Source organism: Heptranchias perlo, unplaced genomic scaffold (genome assembly GCF_035084215.1).
Source record: "Heptranchias perlo isolate sHepPer1 unplaced genomic scaffold, sHepPer1.hap1 HAP1_SCAFFOLD_139, whole genome shotgun sequence".
Classification (NCBI taxonomy): domain Eukaryota; kingdom Metazoa; phylum Chordata; class Chondrichthyes; order Hexanchiformes; family Hexanchidae; genus Heptranchias; species Heptranchias perlo.
The window spans coordinates 10,099-26,562 of NW_027138635.1; the positions used below are offsets into that span (position 1 = coordinate 10,099).

General features: G+C 52.3%; 1 protein-coding gene across 1 annotated transcript; it reads left to right on the plus strand.

Annotated features, from left to right (window-relative positions):
• The first annotated feature begins 1,627 nt into the window (after positions 1–1,627).
• LOC137308781 (complement C1q tumor necrosis factor-related protein 3-like) lies at positions 1,628–6,120 on the plus strand. The gene is made up of 2 exons (XM_067977281.1): positions 1,628–1,719; positions 4,577–6,120. The coding sequence occupies exons 1-2, from the start codon at positions 1,641–1,643 to the stop codon at positions 4,966–4,968; spliced, it is 471 nt and encodes a 156-aa protein (XP_067833382.1). The 5' UTR covers positions 1,628–1,640; the 3' UTR covers positions 4,969–6,120.
• The last annotated feature ends 10,344 nt before the right edge of the window (positions 6,121–16,464 follow it).

The following is a 16,464-nucleotide window of genomic DNA, read 5'->3' on the forward strand; positions in this document are numbered from 1 at the left end:
CTCTCTCTCCATCTCTCGGTCATTTTCTCTCTCTCTCCGTCTTTCTCTCTCTCCGTCTCTCAGTCTTTCTCTCCATCTCTCTCTCTCTCCGTCTCTCTCTCTCTCCGTCTCTCTCTCTCTCTCTCTCCGTCTCTCGGTCTCTCTCTCTCTCGCCGTCTATCTCTCTCTCTCTCTCTCCGTCTCTCGGACTTTCTCTCTCTCTCTCCGTCTCTCGGTCTTTCTCTCTCTCTCTCTCTCTCCGTCTCTCGGTCTTTCTTTCTCTCTCTCTCTCTCCGTCTCTCGGTCTCTCTCTCTCTCTCTCTCTCTGTCTCTCGGTCTTTCTCTCTCTCTCTCTCTCCGTCTCTCGGTCTTGCTCGCTCTCTCTCTCTCTCTCTCCGTCTCTCGGTCTTTCTCTCTCTCCGTCTCTCGGTCTCTCTCCGTCTCTCGGTCTCTCTCCGTCTCTCGGTCTTTCTCTCTCTCTCTCTCTCCGTCTCTCGGTCTCTCTCTCTCTCTCCGTCTCTCGGTCTCTCTCCGTCTCTCTCTCTCTCTCTCCATCTCCCAGTCTCTCTCTCTCTCTCCATCTCCCGGTCTTTCTCTCTCTCTCTCTATCTCCGTCCCTCGGTCATTTTCTCTCTCTCGGTCTCTCTCGGTCTCTCGGTCTCTCTCTCGGTCTCTCGGTCTTTCTCTCTCTCTCTGTCTCTTGGTCTTTCTCTCTCTCTCTCTCCGTCTCTCGGTCTCTCTCTCTCTCTCTCCGTCTCTCTCTCTCTCTCTCTCTCCGTCCCTCGGTCTTTCTCTCTCTCTCTGTCTCTCTCTCTGTCTCTCGGTCTTTCTCGCGCTCTCTCTCTCCGTCTCTCGGTCATTCTCTCTCTCTCGGTCATTTTCTTTCTCTCTCCGTCTCTCGGTCTTTCTCTCTCTCCGTCTCTCGGTCTTTCTCTCTCTCCGTCTCTCGGTCTTTCTCTCTCTCCGTCTCTCGGTCTTTCTCTCTCTCCGTCTCTCGGTCTTTCTCTCTCTCCGTCTCTCGGTCTTTCTCTCTCCGTCTCTCGGTCTTTCTCTCTCCGTCTCTCGGTCTTTCTCTCTCCGTCTCTTGGTCTTTCTCTCTCTCTCTCTCTCTGTCTCTCGGTCTTTCTCTCGCTCTGTCTCTCTCTGTCTCTCGGTCTCTCTCTCTCTCTGTCTCTCGGTCTCTCTCGGTCTCTCTCTCTCTCTCGGTCTCTCGGTCTCTCTCTCGGTCTCTCTCTCTCTCGGTCTCTCTCTCTCTCGGTCTTTCTCTCTCTCTCTCTCTCCGTCTCTCGGTCTCTCTCTCTCTCTCTCTCCGTCTCTCTCTTTCTCTCTCTCTCCATCTCCCGGTCTTTCTCTCTCTCTCTCTATCTCCGCCCCTCGGTCTTTCTCTCTCTCTCTCTCTCTCTCCGTCTCTCGGTCATTCTCTCTCTCTCGGTCATTTTCTTTCTCTCTCTCGGTCTCTCTCTCTCTCGGTCTCTCTCTCTCTCGGTCTCTCTCTCTCTCGGTCTCTCTCTCTCTCGGTCTCTCTCTCTCTCCGTCTCTCCGTCTCTCGGTCTTTCTCTCTCTCGGTCTCTCTCTCTCTCCGTCTCTCGGTCTTTCTCTCCGGTTGTGGAAATACATTGTATTAAAAATGTTGCACCTGATTCCAGCCAGCAGCCCATGAGATGACCAGTGGAGGAAATGTACACGAGTTTATTATGGAGACGCAGGAAAAGATGGGACACCTGAACTCTGACAAACTGAGTGAGTAGTGATACAACTGCAAATAAAGTGGACCGGGCACATATTTACCGGACCGGGCACAGATCGTGTAATTTACTGGACCGGGCACAGATCGTGTAATTTACTGGACCGGGCACAGATCGTGTAATTTACTGGACCGGGCACAGATCGTGTAATTTACAGGACCGGGCACAGTTCGTGTAATTTACAGGACCGGGCACAGTTCGTGTAATTTACAGGACCGGGCGCAGTTCGTGTAATTTACAGGACCGGGCACAGTTCGTGTAATTTACGGGACCGGGCACAGTTCGTGTAATTTACTGGACCGGGCGCAGTTCGTGTAATTTACTGGACCGGGCGCAGATCGTGTAATTTACTGGACCGGGCGCAGATCGTGTAATTTACTGGACCGGGCGCAGATCGTGTAACTTTTTTTGGAAGAACAATTTTCTGGAAGTTACTGTTCGGAGATAATAGTGGACGATTCCTCATCACAATTATAATATTGGACGATTCCTCATCACAATTATAATATTGGACGATTCCTCATCACAATTATAATATTGGACGATTCCTCATCACAATTATAATAGTGGACGATTCCTCATCACAATTATAATATTGGACGATTCCTCATCACAATTATAATATTGGACGATTCCTCATCACAATTATAATAGTGGACGGTTCCTCATCACAGTTATAATAGTGGACGGTTCCTCATCACAGTTATAATAGTGGACGGTTCCTCATCACAGTTATAATAGTGGACGGTTCCTCATCACAATTATAATAGTGGACGGTTCCTCATCACAGTTATAATAGTGGACGGTTCCTCATCACAATTATAATAGTGGACGGTTCCTCATCACAGTTATAATAGTGGACGTTTCCTCATCACAATTATAATAGTGGACGGTTCCTCATCACAGTTATAATAGTGGACGGTTCCTCATCACAGTTATAATAGTGGACGGTTCCTCATCACAGTTATAATAGTGGACGGTTCCTCATCACAATTATAATAGTGGACGGTTCCTCATCACAGTTATAATAGTGGACGGTTCCTCATCACAATTATAATAGTGGACGGTTCCTCATCACAATTATAATAGTGGACGGTTCCTCATCACAGTTATAATAGTGGACGGTTCCTCATCACAATTATAATAGTGGACGGTTCCTCATCACAATTATAATAGTGGACGGTTCCTCATCACAGTTATAATAGTGGACGATTCCTCATCACAGTTATAATAGTGGACGGTTCCTCATCACAATTATAATAGTGGACGGTTCCTCATCACAGTTATAATAGTGGACGGTTCCTCATCACAGTTATAATAGTGGACGGTTCCTCATCACAATTATAATAGTGGACGGTTCCTCATCACAATTATAATAGTGGACGGTTCCTCATCACAATTATAATAGTGGACGGTTCCTCATCACAATTATAATAGTGGACGGTTCCTCATCACAATTATAATAGTGGACGATTCCTCATCACAATTATAATAGTGGACGATTCCTCATCACAATTATAATAGTGGACGGTTCCTCATCACAGTTATTTTGAAATCCATTGTTTGCAATTCAACGTTCCACAAATAATATCCCGTTTGTCTAAAACACTTTAATGTCTCCAATAAACTAGCAGAGGATTATTACCGATTAACAGCAACATGCCTGACAACAATTTAAAGCTTAGAGTGAGACAGCTCAGCTTTGAACTTCTAGTTTTCACACTGTGACCTGACACTCTCGACAGTGTTCACACTGACTCTCGTATCCAGGTGAGTGTGATCATTCCACGGGTCATGAACAGTTTGCACACTGTGACCTGACACTCTCGACAGTGTTCACACTGACTCTCGTATCCAGGTGATGATGAACAGCACCCTCTCCTGGATCTGATACCGGCCTCGACAACATCTCCTTGTGTTCTTGAAGTGACAGAATGAAACAACAAGACTGTCCCTTGTTTCAGACTGAATACCCGGGTGAGTTGCGAATACCCGGGTGAGTTGCGAATACCCGGGTGAGTTGCGAATACCCGGGTGAGTTGCCTATACCCGGGTGAGTTGCGAATACCCGGGTGAGTTGCCTATACCCGGGTGAGTTGCGAATACCCGGGTGAGTTGCCTATACCCGGGTGAGTTGCGAATACCCGGGTGAGTTGCGAATACCCGGGTGAGTTGCCTATACCCGGGTGAGTTGCCTATACCCGGGTGAGTTGCCTATACCCGGGTGAGTTGCGAATACCCGGGTGAGTTGCGAATACCCGGGTGAGTTGCGAATACCCGGGTGAGTTGCCTATACCCGGGTGAGTTGCGAATACCCGGGTGAGTTGCGAATACCCGGGTGAGTTGCCTATACCCGGGTGAGTTGCCTATACCCGGGTGAGTTGCCTATACCCGGGTCAGTTGCCTATACCCGGGTGAGTTGCGAATACCCGGGTGAGTTTATTGAACAATTTCCATTGAGGAAATAAGAGATGTTCATGGAACTCTTACAATTTTATTCATTCCTCCTCACACCCGATTTATTTTCCCTTCTGTTGCAGGTTTATTTACTTCAGCTAATACTAATACTCCTCGGTCCCCGAACGCCCCCTCGGTCCCCGAACGCCCCCTCGGTCCCCGAACGCCCCCTCGGTCCCCGAACGCCCCCTCGGTCCCCCTTCCTGAACGGCCCGGTTCGAAGGTTAATGTTAAGGCCCCCTTGTTCTGGACTCTCCCACCGGTGGAGATAGTTTCTGTCGATCGAACCTCTCTTTTCTCTTCCTCTTTCGGACTTTGGCTCTCGATCTTCGGACCTCGATGTTAAAAGGTAATATCGGTGATGGTGTATTAAATGGACACTTGCTGTTTTTCAGAAGCTAACGTTATATTCGATGTCCAGCGTTCTGCCGAGAATCACGTGCAGACCCCAGTAGATGCCATCTTGTACGATGTGGTCCGTGTGAATCGGGGCGAGGCCTACAGCCCCAAGACCGGGAAGTTCACCTGCCCCAAGTGCGGCCTGTACTTCTTCAGCTACTCCTCCCTCCCGGGCCGTGGCCAGAAGACCGATGTCAGCCTGATGAAGGACAGGAAGGAAGTTAGTTTGATCCACAGTGTGCTGCCCAAGGACAGTTCCCAACTCTCGATGAGAAATGTCATCCTCGAGCTCCACAAGGGCGACATGGTGTGGGTGCGACTGGCCTCTGGGAATCTCTGGAGTGAAGGTGGCTCCTTGAGTTTCCAGGGATTCCTGCTGGCTCATTAAAGGTCCCAACAGGGGCCGAGCTTCTGGGAATTCTGCCTGTTTCCCAGACATTTTGGCTGGAAAAAATGCTTACACATCACTGCACTGTTACTGAATTAACTTGAGCTTGGCTGAGGAGTGAGTGATACTTTATATGTTAACGTGTGAATGAATGAGAGATACAGGACCCTCTGGGTAACGCAAAGAGCCCTCTTGGTTCTGTAATCCTGAATCCCCTCCCTCAACAACAAAAGTCGATCCATCGCAGCTTTGAAATTTTCAATTGACCCCCAGCCTCGACATATTTTTGGGGGAGAGAGTTTCTCTCTGTCGACCCCATCAAATCCTTTCATCATATTTAACACCTCAGTGATCTTCGAGACTCGAGGGAATCCAAGCCTAGTCTCTGCAACCTGTCCTCATCATTTAACCCGGAAACTCCCGCTATCATTCTGCACCCCCCCCCCCCCGTCTGACCCGATGGGAATCGGTGCCCCCCTCCGTCTGACCCGGTGGGAATCGGTGCCCCCTCCGTCTGACCCGATGGGAATCGCTGCCCCCTCCGTCTGACCCGATGGGAATCGCTGCCCCCTCCGTCTGACCCGATGGGAATCGGTGCCCCCTCCGTCTGACCCGATGGGAATCGGTGCCCCCTCCGTCTGACCCGATGGGAATCGGTGCCCCCTCCGTCTGACCCGATGGGAATCGGTGCCCCCTCCGTCTGACCCGGTGGGAATCGGTGCCCCCTCCGTCTGACCCGATGGGAATCGGTGCCCCCCTCCGTCTGACCCGATGGGAATCGGTGCCCCCTCCGTCTGACCCGATGGGAATCGGTGCCCCCTCCGTCTGACCCGATGGGAATCGCTGCCCCCTCCCCCCGATTCGGGTCAGTGTCCCCCCCCCACTCCTCCCCCCGATTCGGGTCAATGTCCCCCCCACTCCTCCCCCCGATTCGGGTCAATGTCCCCCCCACTCCTCCCCCCGATTCGGGTCAATGTCCCCCCCACTCCTCCCCCCGATTCGGGTCAGTGTCCCCCCCCCCACTCCTCCCCCCGATTCGGGTCAGTGTCCCCCCCACTCCTCCCCCCGATTCGGGTCAATGTCCCCCCCACTCCTCCCCCCGATTCGGGTCAATGTCCCCCCCCCCACTCCTCCCCCCGATTCGGGTCAATGTCCCCCCCCACTCCTCCCCCCCGATTCGGGTCAATGTCCCCCCCACTCCTCCCCCCGATTCGGGTCAGTTTCCCCCCCACTCCTCCCCCCGATTCGGGTCAGTGTCCCCCCCACTCCTCCCCCCGATTCGGGTCAATGTCCCCCCCACTCCTCCCCCCGATTCGGGTCCAGTCAATTGTTGGAGGGATGGGAGGTGACGGGACAGTAAATCTCACTGATGTTCAGCACACCCCCCGTCAGAGGGAGCAGCAGTCCTGTGATTGGCTGATATTTCACCGTCTGCCTTCCACACTGGCACAATAAAGTGCATCAGCAATCCGGGCGAACGATGAGACGATGGCCGGCTGATGGATCGGGGGGTGATCCTCTCTCACAATCTCTGTTCCAGGCACGAGTTCTGTCCTTGTGGTGGGCACTCTGACTCAAAAGGTCGTGTCCTACTCGAGAGCCTTGAGCCCAGAATCCAGGCCGACTCTCGGAGCACTGCACTGTCGGAGGGGCCGTCTTTCGGATGAGACATTAAACCGAGGCCCCGTCTGCCCCTCTCAGGTGGATGGAAAAGATCCCACAGCCACTATTGGAAGAAGAGCAGGGGGGAGTTCTCCCCGGTGTCCTGACCAATGTTTGTCCCTCAACCAACATCACTAAAATACAGGTGATCTGGTCATTTATCACAGTGCTGTTTGTGGGATCTTGCTGTGCGTAAATTGGCTCCCATGTTTCCGACATTACAACAGTGAGTGCACTTCAACAAATACTTCATTGGTTGTGCAGCACTTTGGGACGTCCTGAGTTGGTGAGAGGGGGGATTGAAATGGGAGTTTGTTCGTTCTTTCTCTTCAGTGCAAAACGGCTGCAGCTTTTTAATACGCAACAGGCATCGTGTGTCCATAGCAAGGAATTAAATGGGAAGCACTTCGGAACCGATCCCCGGGACGTGAACCAATCCCGGGGATGCGAACGGATCCCGCAGATGTGCTAAGTTCTTTTTTTGCTTTTTGAAACAGTCTGACATTGATTGGTGATCATTCCCGGACACCCCTCACCGTACGTGTACCGGATTTAATCCCGGGGATCATTCCCGGACACCCCTCACCGTACGTGTACCGGACTGAATCCCGGGGATCATTCCCGGACACCCCTCGCGGTACGTGTACCGGACTGAATCCCGGTGATCATTCCCGGACACCCCTCACGGTACGTGTACCGGATTTAATCCCGGGGATCATTCCCGGACACCCCTCACCGTACGTGTACCGGCCTGAATCCCGGGGATCATTCCCGGACACCCCTCACTGTACGTGTACCGGACTGAATCCCGGTGATCATTCCCGGACACCCCTCACGGTACGTGTACCGGATTTAATCCCGGGGATCATTCCCGGACACCCCTCGCGGTACGTGTACCGGATTTAATCCCGGGGATCATTCCCGGACACCCCTCACCGTACGTGTACCGGACTGAATCCCGGTGATCATTCCCGGACACCCCTCACGGTACGTGTACCGGATTTAATCCCGGGGATCATTCCCGGACACCCCTCACGGTACGTGTACCGGATTTAATCCCGGGGATCATTCCCGGACACCCCTCACCGTACGTGTACCGGATTTAATCCCGGGGATCATTCCCGGACACCCCTCACCGTACGTGTACCGGCCTGAATCCCGGGGATCATTCCCGGACACCCCTCACGGTACGTGTACCGGACTGAATCCCGGGGATCATTCCCGGACACCCCTCACCGTACGTGTACCGGATTTAATCCCGGGGATCATTCCCGGACACCCCTCACCGTACGTGTACCGGACTGAATCCCGGGGATCATTCCCGGACACCCCTCACGGTACGTGTACCGGATTTAATCCCGGGGATCATTCCCGGACACCCCTCACCGTACGTGTACCGGCCTGAATCCCGGGGATCATTCCCGGACACCCCTCACGGTACGTGTACCGGACTGAATCCCGGTGATCATTCCCGGACACCCCTCACCGTACGTGTACCGGCCTGAATCCCGGGGATCATTCCCGGACACCCCTCACTGTACGTGTACCGGACTGAATCCCGGGGATCATTCCCGGACACCCCTCACCGTACGTGTACCGGACTGAATCCCGGGGATCATTCCCGGACACCCCTCACTGTACGTGTACCGGACTGAATCCCGGGGATCATTCCCGGACACCCCTCACGGTACGTGTACCGGATTTAATCCCGGGGATCATTCCCGGACACCCCTCACCGTACGTGTACCGGCCTGAATCCCGGGGATCATTCCCGGACACCCCTCGCGGTACGTGTACCGGACTGAATCCCGGGGATCATTCCCGGACACCCCTCGCGGTACGTGTACCGGACTGAATCCCGGGGATCATTCCCGGACACCCCTCACGGTACGTGTACCGGATTTAATCCCGGGGATCATTCCCGGACACCCCTCACTGTACGTGTACCGGACTGAATCCCGGGGATCATTCCCGGACACCCCTCACCGTACGTGTACCGGACTGAATCCCGGGGATCATTCCCGGACACCCCTCACCGTACGTGTACCGGCCTGAATCCCGGGGATCATTCCCGGACACCCCTCACGGTACGTGTACCGGACTGAATCCCGGGGATCATTCCCGGACACCCCTCACCGTACGTGTACCGGATTTAATCCCGGGGATCATTCCCGGACACCCCTCACCGTACGTGTACCGGACTGAATCCCGGGGATCATTCCCGGACACCCCTCACGGTACGTGTACCGGATTTAATCCCGGGGATCATTCCCGGACACCCCTCACCGTACGTGTACCGGCCTGAATCCCGGGGATCATTCCCGGACACCCCTCACGGTACGTGTACCGGACTGAATCCCGGTGATCATTCCCGGACACCCCTCACCGTACGTGTACCGGCCTGAATCCCGGGGATCATTCCCGGACACCCCTCACTGTACGTGTACCGGACTGAATCCCGGGGATCATTCCCGGACACCCCTCACCGTACGTGTACCGGACTGAATCCCGGGGATCATTCCCGGACACCCCTCACTGTACGTGTACCGGACTGAATCCCGGGGATCATTCCCGGACACCCCTCACGGTACGTGTACCGGATTTAATCCCGGGGATCATTCCCGGACACCCCTCACCGTACGTGTACCGGCCTGAATCCCGGGGATCATTCCCGGACACCCCTCGCGGTACGTGTACCGGACTGAATCCCGGGGATCATTCCCGGACACCCCTCGCGGTACGTGTACCGGACTGAATCCCGGGGATCATTCCCGGACACCCCTCACGGTACGTGTACCGGATTTAATCCCGGGGATCATTCCCGGACACCCCTCACTGTACGTGTACCGGACTGAATCCCGGGGATCATTCCCGGACACCCCTCACCGTACGTGTACCGGACTGAATCCCGGGGATCATTCCCGGACACCCCTCACCGTACGTGTACCGGACTGAATCCCGGGGATCATTCCCGGACACCCCTCACCGTACGTGTACCGGACTGAATCCCGGTGATCATTCCCGGACACCCCTCACCGTACGTGTACCGGCCTGAATCCCGGGGATCATTCCCGGACACCCCTCACCGTACGTGTACCGGACTGAATCCCGGGGATCATTCCCGGACACCCCTCACCGGACGTGTACCGGACTGAATCCCGGTGATCTGTAATCTTTCATTGTATTGCTCCCAATTGTTGACTGTTGATTTTAACGCAGAATCCACCATTAAATGCAGTTCTGAGTTTAAATATTCTCTTTACCTTGTGCACATTTCTTATTTCCAAAGTTTACAGTTAATCTGAGCGCCCGTGTCGGCCCCAGCCTGCTAATGAGACTGGCTGGAATCACAAGAATTTACAGCACAGAAGGAGGCCATTCAGTCCATCGTGTCCGTGCCGACCGAAAAAGACCTATCCAGCCTAATCCCACTTTCCAGCTCTTGGTCCGTAGCCCTGTAGGTTCCAGCACTTCAGGTGCACATCCAGGTACTTTTTAAATGAGTTGAGGGTTTCTGCCTCTCCCACCCTCTCGGAGTCAGTTCCAGACCCCCACCACCCTCTAATCCTTCTACCAATTACTTTAAATCTTTGCCCCCTGGTCACTGGTCCCTCTGCAAAGGGAAATAGATCCTCCCTATCCACTCAATCCAGGCCCCTCATAATTTTCTACACCTCAATTAAATCTCCCCTCAGCCTCTCCTGTTCCAATGAAAACAACCCCAGCCTATCCAATCTTTCCTCATAGCTAAAATTCTCCATTCCTGGCAAACTCCTCATAAATCTCCTCTGTACTCTCTCTAGTGCAATCACATCTTTCCTATAATGTGGTGACCAGAACTGGACGCAGTACTCAAGCTGTGGCCTAACTAGTGTTTTATATAGTTCCAGCATAACCTCCCTGCTCTTATATTCTATGCCTCGGCTAATAAAGGAAAGTATCCCGTATGCCTTCTTAACCACCTTATCTACCTGTCCTGCTACCTTCAGGGATCTGTGGACATGCACTCCAAGGTCCCTCACTTCCTCTGCACCTCTCAGTATCCTCCCATTTATTGTATATTCCCTTACCTTATTTGCCCTCTCATGAACTCGGACACCAAGTTACAATTGCCTTGTGTGAGCTCAAACCACTTTCAGGAATTTCGATATTGCCTATTGGATAAGGCATGTCATTTTAAAATGGAAGCTGTCATTGCAACATCAGAACTTAGGAACAGGAGGAGGCCATTCAGCCCCTCGAGTTGGTTCCCCCATTCAGTCAGGCCCTGGCTGATCTGTACCTCAGCTCCATTTCCCCACTGTTACTCGATGTCCCTCAATAACCCGACAGAACAAAAACCGGCCAATCTCAGCCTTCCAATTTTAATTGACCCAGAATCCTCTTTGGGGAGAAAGAGTTCCAGATTTCCACTACCCATTGAACAAGACCGACCGATACAAGGGACAGTACGGATCGGTCCAGGGATGAGACTGACCGACCCATTGGACAATACGAATCGATCCAGGCGACAGTACGGACCGACCCAGGGGACAGTACGGACCAACCCGGGGGACAAGACTGACCGACCCGGAGGACAGTACGGACCGACCCGCGGGACAAGACTGACCGACCCGGGGGACAAGACTGACCGACCCGGGGGACAGTACGGACCGACTCGGGGGACAGGACTGACCGACCCGGGTGATACAGGCCAGTGAGCCTAACATCAGTGGTAGGAAAATTATTGGAAAAAATTCTGAAGGACAAAATTAGTCTCCACTTGGAGAAGCAAGGATTAATCAGGGATAGTCAACATGGCTTTGTCAAGGGAAGATCATGTCTGACTAATTTGATTGAATTTTTTGAGGGGGTGACCAGGCGTGTGGATGAGGGTAACGCAGTGGATGTGGTATACATGGATTTCAGTAAGGCCTTCGATAAAGTCCCGCACAGGAGACTGGTCAAGAAGGTACGAGCCCATGGAATCCAGGGTGCCTTGGCACTTTGGATACAAAACTGGCTTAGTGGCAGAAGGCAGAGGGTGATGGTCGAAGGTTGTTTTTGTGACTGGAAGCCTGTGGCCAGTGGGGTACCACAGGGATCGGTGCTGGGTCCCTTGCTGTTTGTGGTCTACATTAATGACTTGGATATGAATGTAAAAGGTATGATCAGTAAGTTCGCTGATGATACAAAAATTGGTAGGGTGGTAAATAGCGAGGAGGATAGCCTCAGTCTGCAGGACGATATAGATGGGTTGGTCAGATGGGCGGAACAGTGGCAAATGGATTTAACCCAGAAAAGTGCGAGGTGATGCACTTTGGAGGGACTAACAAGGCAAGGGAATACACAATGAATGGGAAGACCCAAGGCAAGACAGAGGGTCAGAGGGATCTTGGTGTGCAAGTTCACAGATCCCTGAAGGCGGCGGAACAGGTAGATAAGGTGGTAAAGAAGGCATATGGGATACTTGCCTTTATTAGCCGAGGCATAGAATATAAGAGCAAGGAGGTTATGATGGAGCTGTATAAAACACTGGTTAGGCCTCAGCTGGAGTACTGTGTGCAGTTCTGGTCGCCACACCACAGGAAGGATGTGATCGCTTTGGAGAGGGTGCAGAGGAGATTCACCAGGATGTTACCAGGGCTGGAGCGCTTCAGCTATGAAGAGAGACTGGGAAGATTGGGTTTGTTTTCCTTGGAGCAGAGGAGGCTGAGGGGGGACATGATTGAGGTGTACAAAATTATGAGGGGCACAGATAGGATGGATACTAAGGAGCTTCTTCCCTTCGTTGAGGGTTCTATAACAAGGGGACATAGATTCAAGGTAAAAGGCGGGAGGTTTAGAGGGGATTTGAGGAAGAACCTTTTCACCCAGAGGGTGGTTGGAGTCTGGAACTCACTGCCTGAAAGGGTTGTGGAGGCAGGAACCCTCACAACATTCAAGAAGCATTTGGATGAGCACTTGAAATGCCATAGCATACAAGGCTACGGACCAAATGCTGGAATATGGGATTAGAGTCGACAGGGCTGATGGCCGGCGCGGACACGATGGGCCGAAAGGCCTCTATCCGTGCTGTATAACTCTATGACTCTATAACTCTATGACTCTATAGTTCGGACCGACCCGGGGACAAGACTGACCGACCCGGGGGACAGGACTGACCGACCCGGGGGACAGGACGGACCGACCCGGGGGACAGGACGGACCGACCCGGGGGACAGGACGGACCGACCCGGGGGACAGGACTGACCGACCCGGGGGACAGGACGGACCGACCCGGGGGACAAGACTGACCGACCCAGGGGACAGTACGGACCGATCCGGGGACAAGACTGACCGACATGGCATCAGGTTAAACATGGGCAAGGAAACCTCATGCTGATTACCACCTACCGTCCTCCCTCAGCTGATGAATCAGTCCTCCTCCATGTTGAGCATCACTTGGAGGAAGCACTGAGGGTAGCAAGGGCACAGAATGTACTCTGGGTGGGGGACTTCAATGTCCATCACCAAGAGTGGCTCGGTAGCACCACTGCTGACCGAGCTGGCCGAGTCCTGAAGGATATAGCTGCCAGACTGGGCCTGCGGCAGGTGGTGAGCGAACCAACACAAGGGAAAAACTTACTTGACCTCGTCCTCACCAATCTACCTGTCCCAGCTGCATCTGTCCATGACAATATTGGTAGGAGTGACCACCGCACAGTCCTCGTGGAGATGAAGTCCCGTCTTCGCACTGAGGACACCGTGCTAAATGGGATAAATTCAGAACAGATCTAGCAGCTCAAAACTGGGCATCCATGAGGCGCTGTGGGCCATCAGCAGCAGCAGAATTGTATTCCTGCACAATCTGTAACCTCATGGCCTGGCAAATTCCTCACTCTACCATTACCAACAAGCTAGGGGATCAACCCTGGTTCAATGAGGAGTGTAGAAGAGCATGCCACGAGCAGCAACAGGCGTACCTAAAAATGAGGTGCCAACCTGGTGAAGCTACAACTCAGGACTACATGCATGCTAAACAGCGGAAGCAACATGCTATAGACAAAGCTAAGCGATTCCACAACCAACGGATCAGATCAAAGCTCTGCAGTCCTGCCACATCCAGTCGAGAATGGTGGTGGACAATTAAACAACTAACGGGAGGAGGAGGCTCTGTAAACATCCCCATTCTCAATGATGTCGGAGTCCAGCACGAGTGCAAAAGACAAGGCTGAAGCGTTTGCAACCATCTTCAGCCAGAAGTGCCGAGTGGATGATCCATCTCGGCCTCCTCCCGATATCCCCACCATCACAGAAGCCAGTCTTCAGCCAATTCGATTCACTCCACGTGATATCAAGAAACGGCTGAGTGCACTGGATACAGCAAAGGCTATGGGTCCCGACAAGATCCCGGCTGCAGTGCTGAAGACTTGTGCTCCAGAACTAGCTGTGCCTCTAGCCAAGCTGTTCCAGTACAGCGACAACACTGGCATTTACCTGATAATGTGGAAAATTGCTCAGGTATGTCCTGTCCACAAAAAGCAGGACAAATCCAATCCGGCCAATTACCGCCCCATCAGTCTACTCTCAATCATCAGCAAAGTGATGGAAGGTGTTGTCGACAGTGCTATCAAGAGACACTTACTCACCAATAATCTGCTCACCGATGCTCAGTTTGGGTTCCGCCAGGACCACTCGGCTCCAGACCTTACAGCCTTGGTCCAAACATGGACAAAAGAGCTGAATTCCAGAGGTGAGGTGAGAGTGACTGCCCTTGACATCAGTGTGGCACCAAGGAGCCCTAGTAAGATTGAAGTCAATGGGAATCAGGGGGAAACTCTCCAGTGGCTGGAGTCATACCTTGCACAAAGGAAGATGGTAGTGTTTGTTGGAGGCCAATCATCTCAGCCCCAGGACATTGCTGCAGGAGTTCCTCAAGGCAGTGTCCTCGGCCCAACCATCTTCAGCTGCTTCATCAATGACCTTCCCTCCATCATAAGGTCAGAAATGGGGATGTTAGAACATAAGAAATAGGAGCAGGAGTAGGCCAATCGGCCCCTCGAGCCTGCTCCGCCATTCAATAAGATCATGGCTGATCTGATCCTAATCTCAAATCTAAATTCATGTCCAAATTCCTGCCCGCTCCCCGTAACCCCTAATTCCCTTTACTTCGAGGAAACTGTCGATTTCTGTTTTAAATTTATCTAATGATGTAGCTTCCACAGCTTCCTGGGGCAGCAAATTCCACAGACCTACCACCCTCTGAGTGAAGAAGTTTCTCCTCATCTCAGTTTTGAAAGAGCAGCACCGAGGAGCAGAGCTGGTAAATAAAGAGCGAGGAGCGGAGCAGGTAAAGAAAGAGTGAGGAGAGGAGCAGGTAAATAAAGAGTGAGGAGAGGAGCAGGTAAATAAAGAGTGAGGAGTGAACATAAGAAAATAAGAAATAGGAGCAGGAGTAGGCCAATCGGCCCCTCGAGCCTGCTCTGCTATTCAATAAGATCATGGCTGATCTGATCCTAACCTCAAATCTAAATTCATGTCCAATTTCCTGCCCGCTCCCCGTAACCCCTAATTCCCTTTACTTTTAGGAAACTGTCGATTTCTGTTTTAAATTTATTTAATGATGTCGCTTCCACAGCTTCCTGGGGCAGCAAATTCCACAGACCTACCACACTGTGAGTGAAGAAGTTTCTCCTCATCTCAGTTTTGAAAGAGCAGCCCCTTATTCTAAGATTATGCCCCCTCGTTCTAGTTTCACCCATCCTTGGGAACATCCTTACCGCATCCACCTGATCAAGCCCCTTCACAATCTTATATGTTTCAATAAGATCGCCTCTCATTCTTCTGAACTCCAATGAGTAGAGTCCCAATCTACTCAACCTCTCCTCATATGTCCACCGCCTCATCCCCGTGATTAACCGAGTGAACCTTCCTTTACTGCCTCGAGAAAAAGTATGTCTTTTCTTAAGTATGGAGACCAAAACTGTATGCAGTATTCCAGGTGCGGTCTCACCAATACCTTATATAACTGCAGCAATACCTCCTTGTTTTTATATTCAATCCCCCTAGCAATAAAAGCCAACATTCCATTGGCCTTCTTTATCACCTGCTGCACCTGCATACTAACCTGTCTTGCACTGGGACCCCCCAGATCCCTTTGTACTGCAGTACTTTCCAGTTTCTCGCCATTAAGATAATAACTTGCTCTCTGATTTTTCCTGCCAAAGTGCATAACCTCACATTTTCCAATATTGTATTGCTGATGTATCACTGATGATTGCAGTGTTCAGTTCCATTTGCAACCCCTCAGATAATGAAGCAGTCCGAGCCCGTATGCAGCAAGACCTGGACAACATCCAGTCTTGCACTGATAAGTAGCAAGTAACATTCGAGCCAGAAAAGTGCCAGGCAATGACCATCTCCCCTTGACTTTCAACGGCATTACCATCGCCGAATCCCCCACCATCAACATCCTGGGGGTCACCATTGACCAGAAACTTAACTGGAGCAACCACATAAATACTGTGGCTACATGAGCAGGTCAGAGGCTGGGTATTCTGCGGCGAGTGACTCACCTCCTGACTCCCCAAAGCCTTTCCACCATCGACAAGGCACAAGTCAGGAGTGTGATGGAATACTCTCCACTTGCCTGGATGAGTGCAGCTCCAACAACACTCAAGAAGCTCGACACCATCCAGGACAAAGCAGCCCGCTTGATTGGCACCCCATCCACCACCCTAAATATTCACTCCCATCACCACCGGCGCACTGTGGCTGCAGTGTGCACCATCCACAGGATGCACTGCAGCAACTCGCCAAGGCTTCTTCGACAGCACCTCCCAAACCCGCAACCTCTACCACCTAGAGGGACAA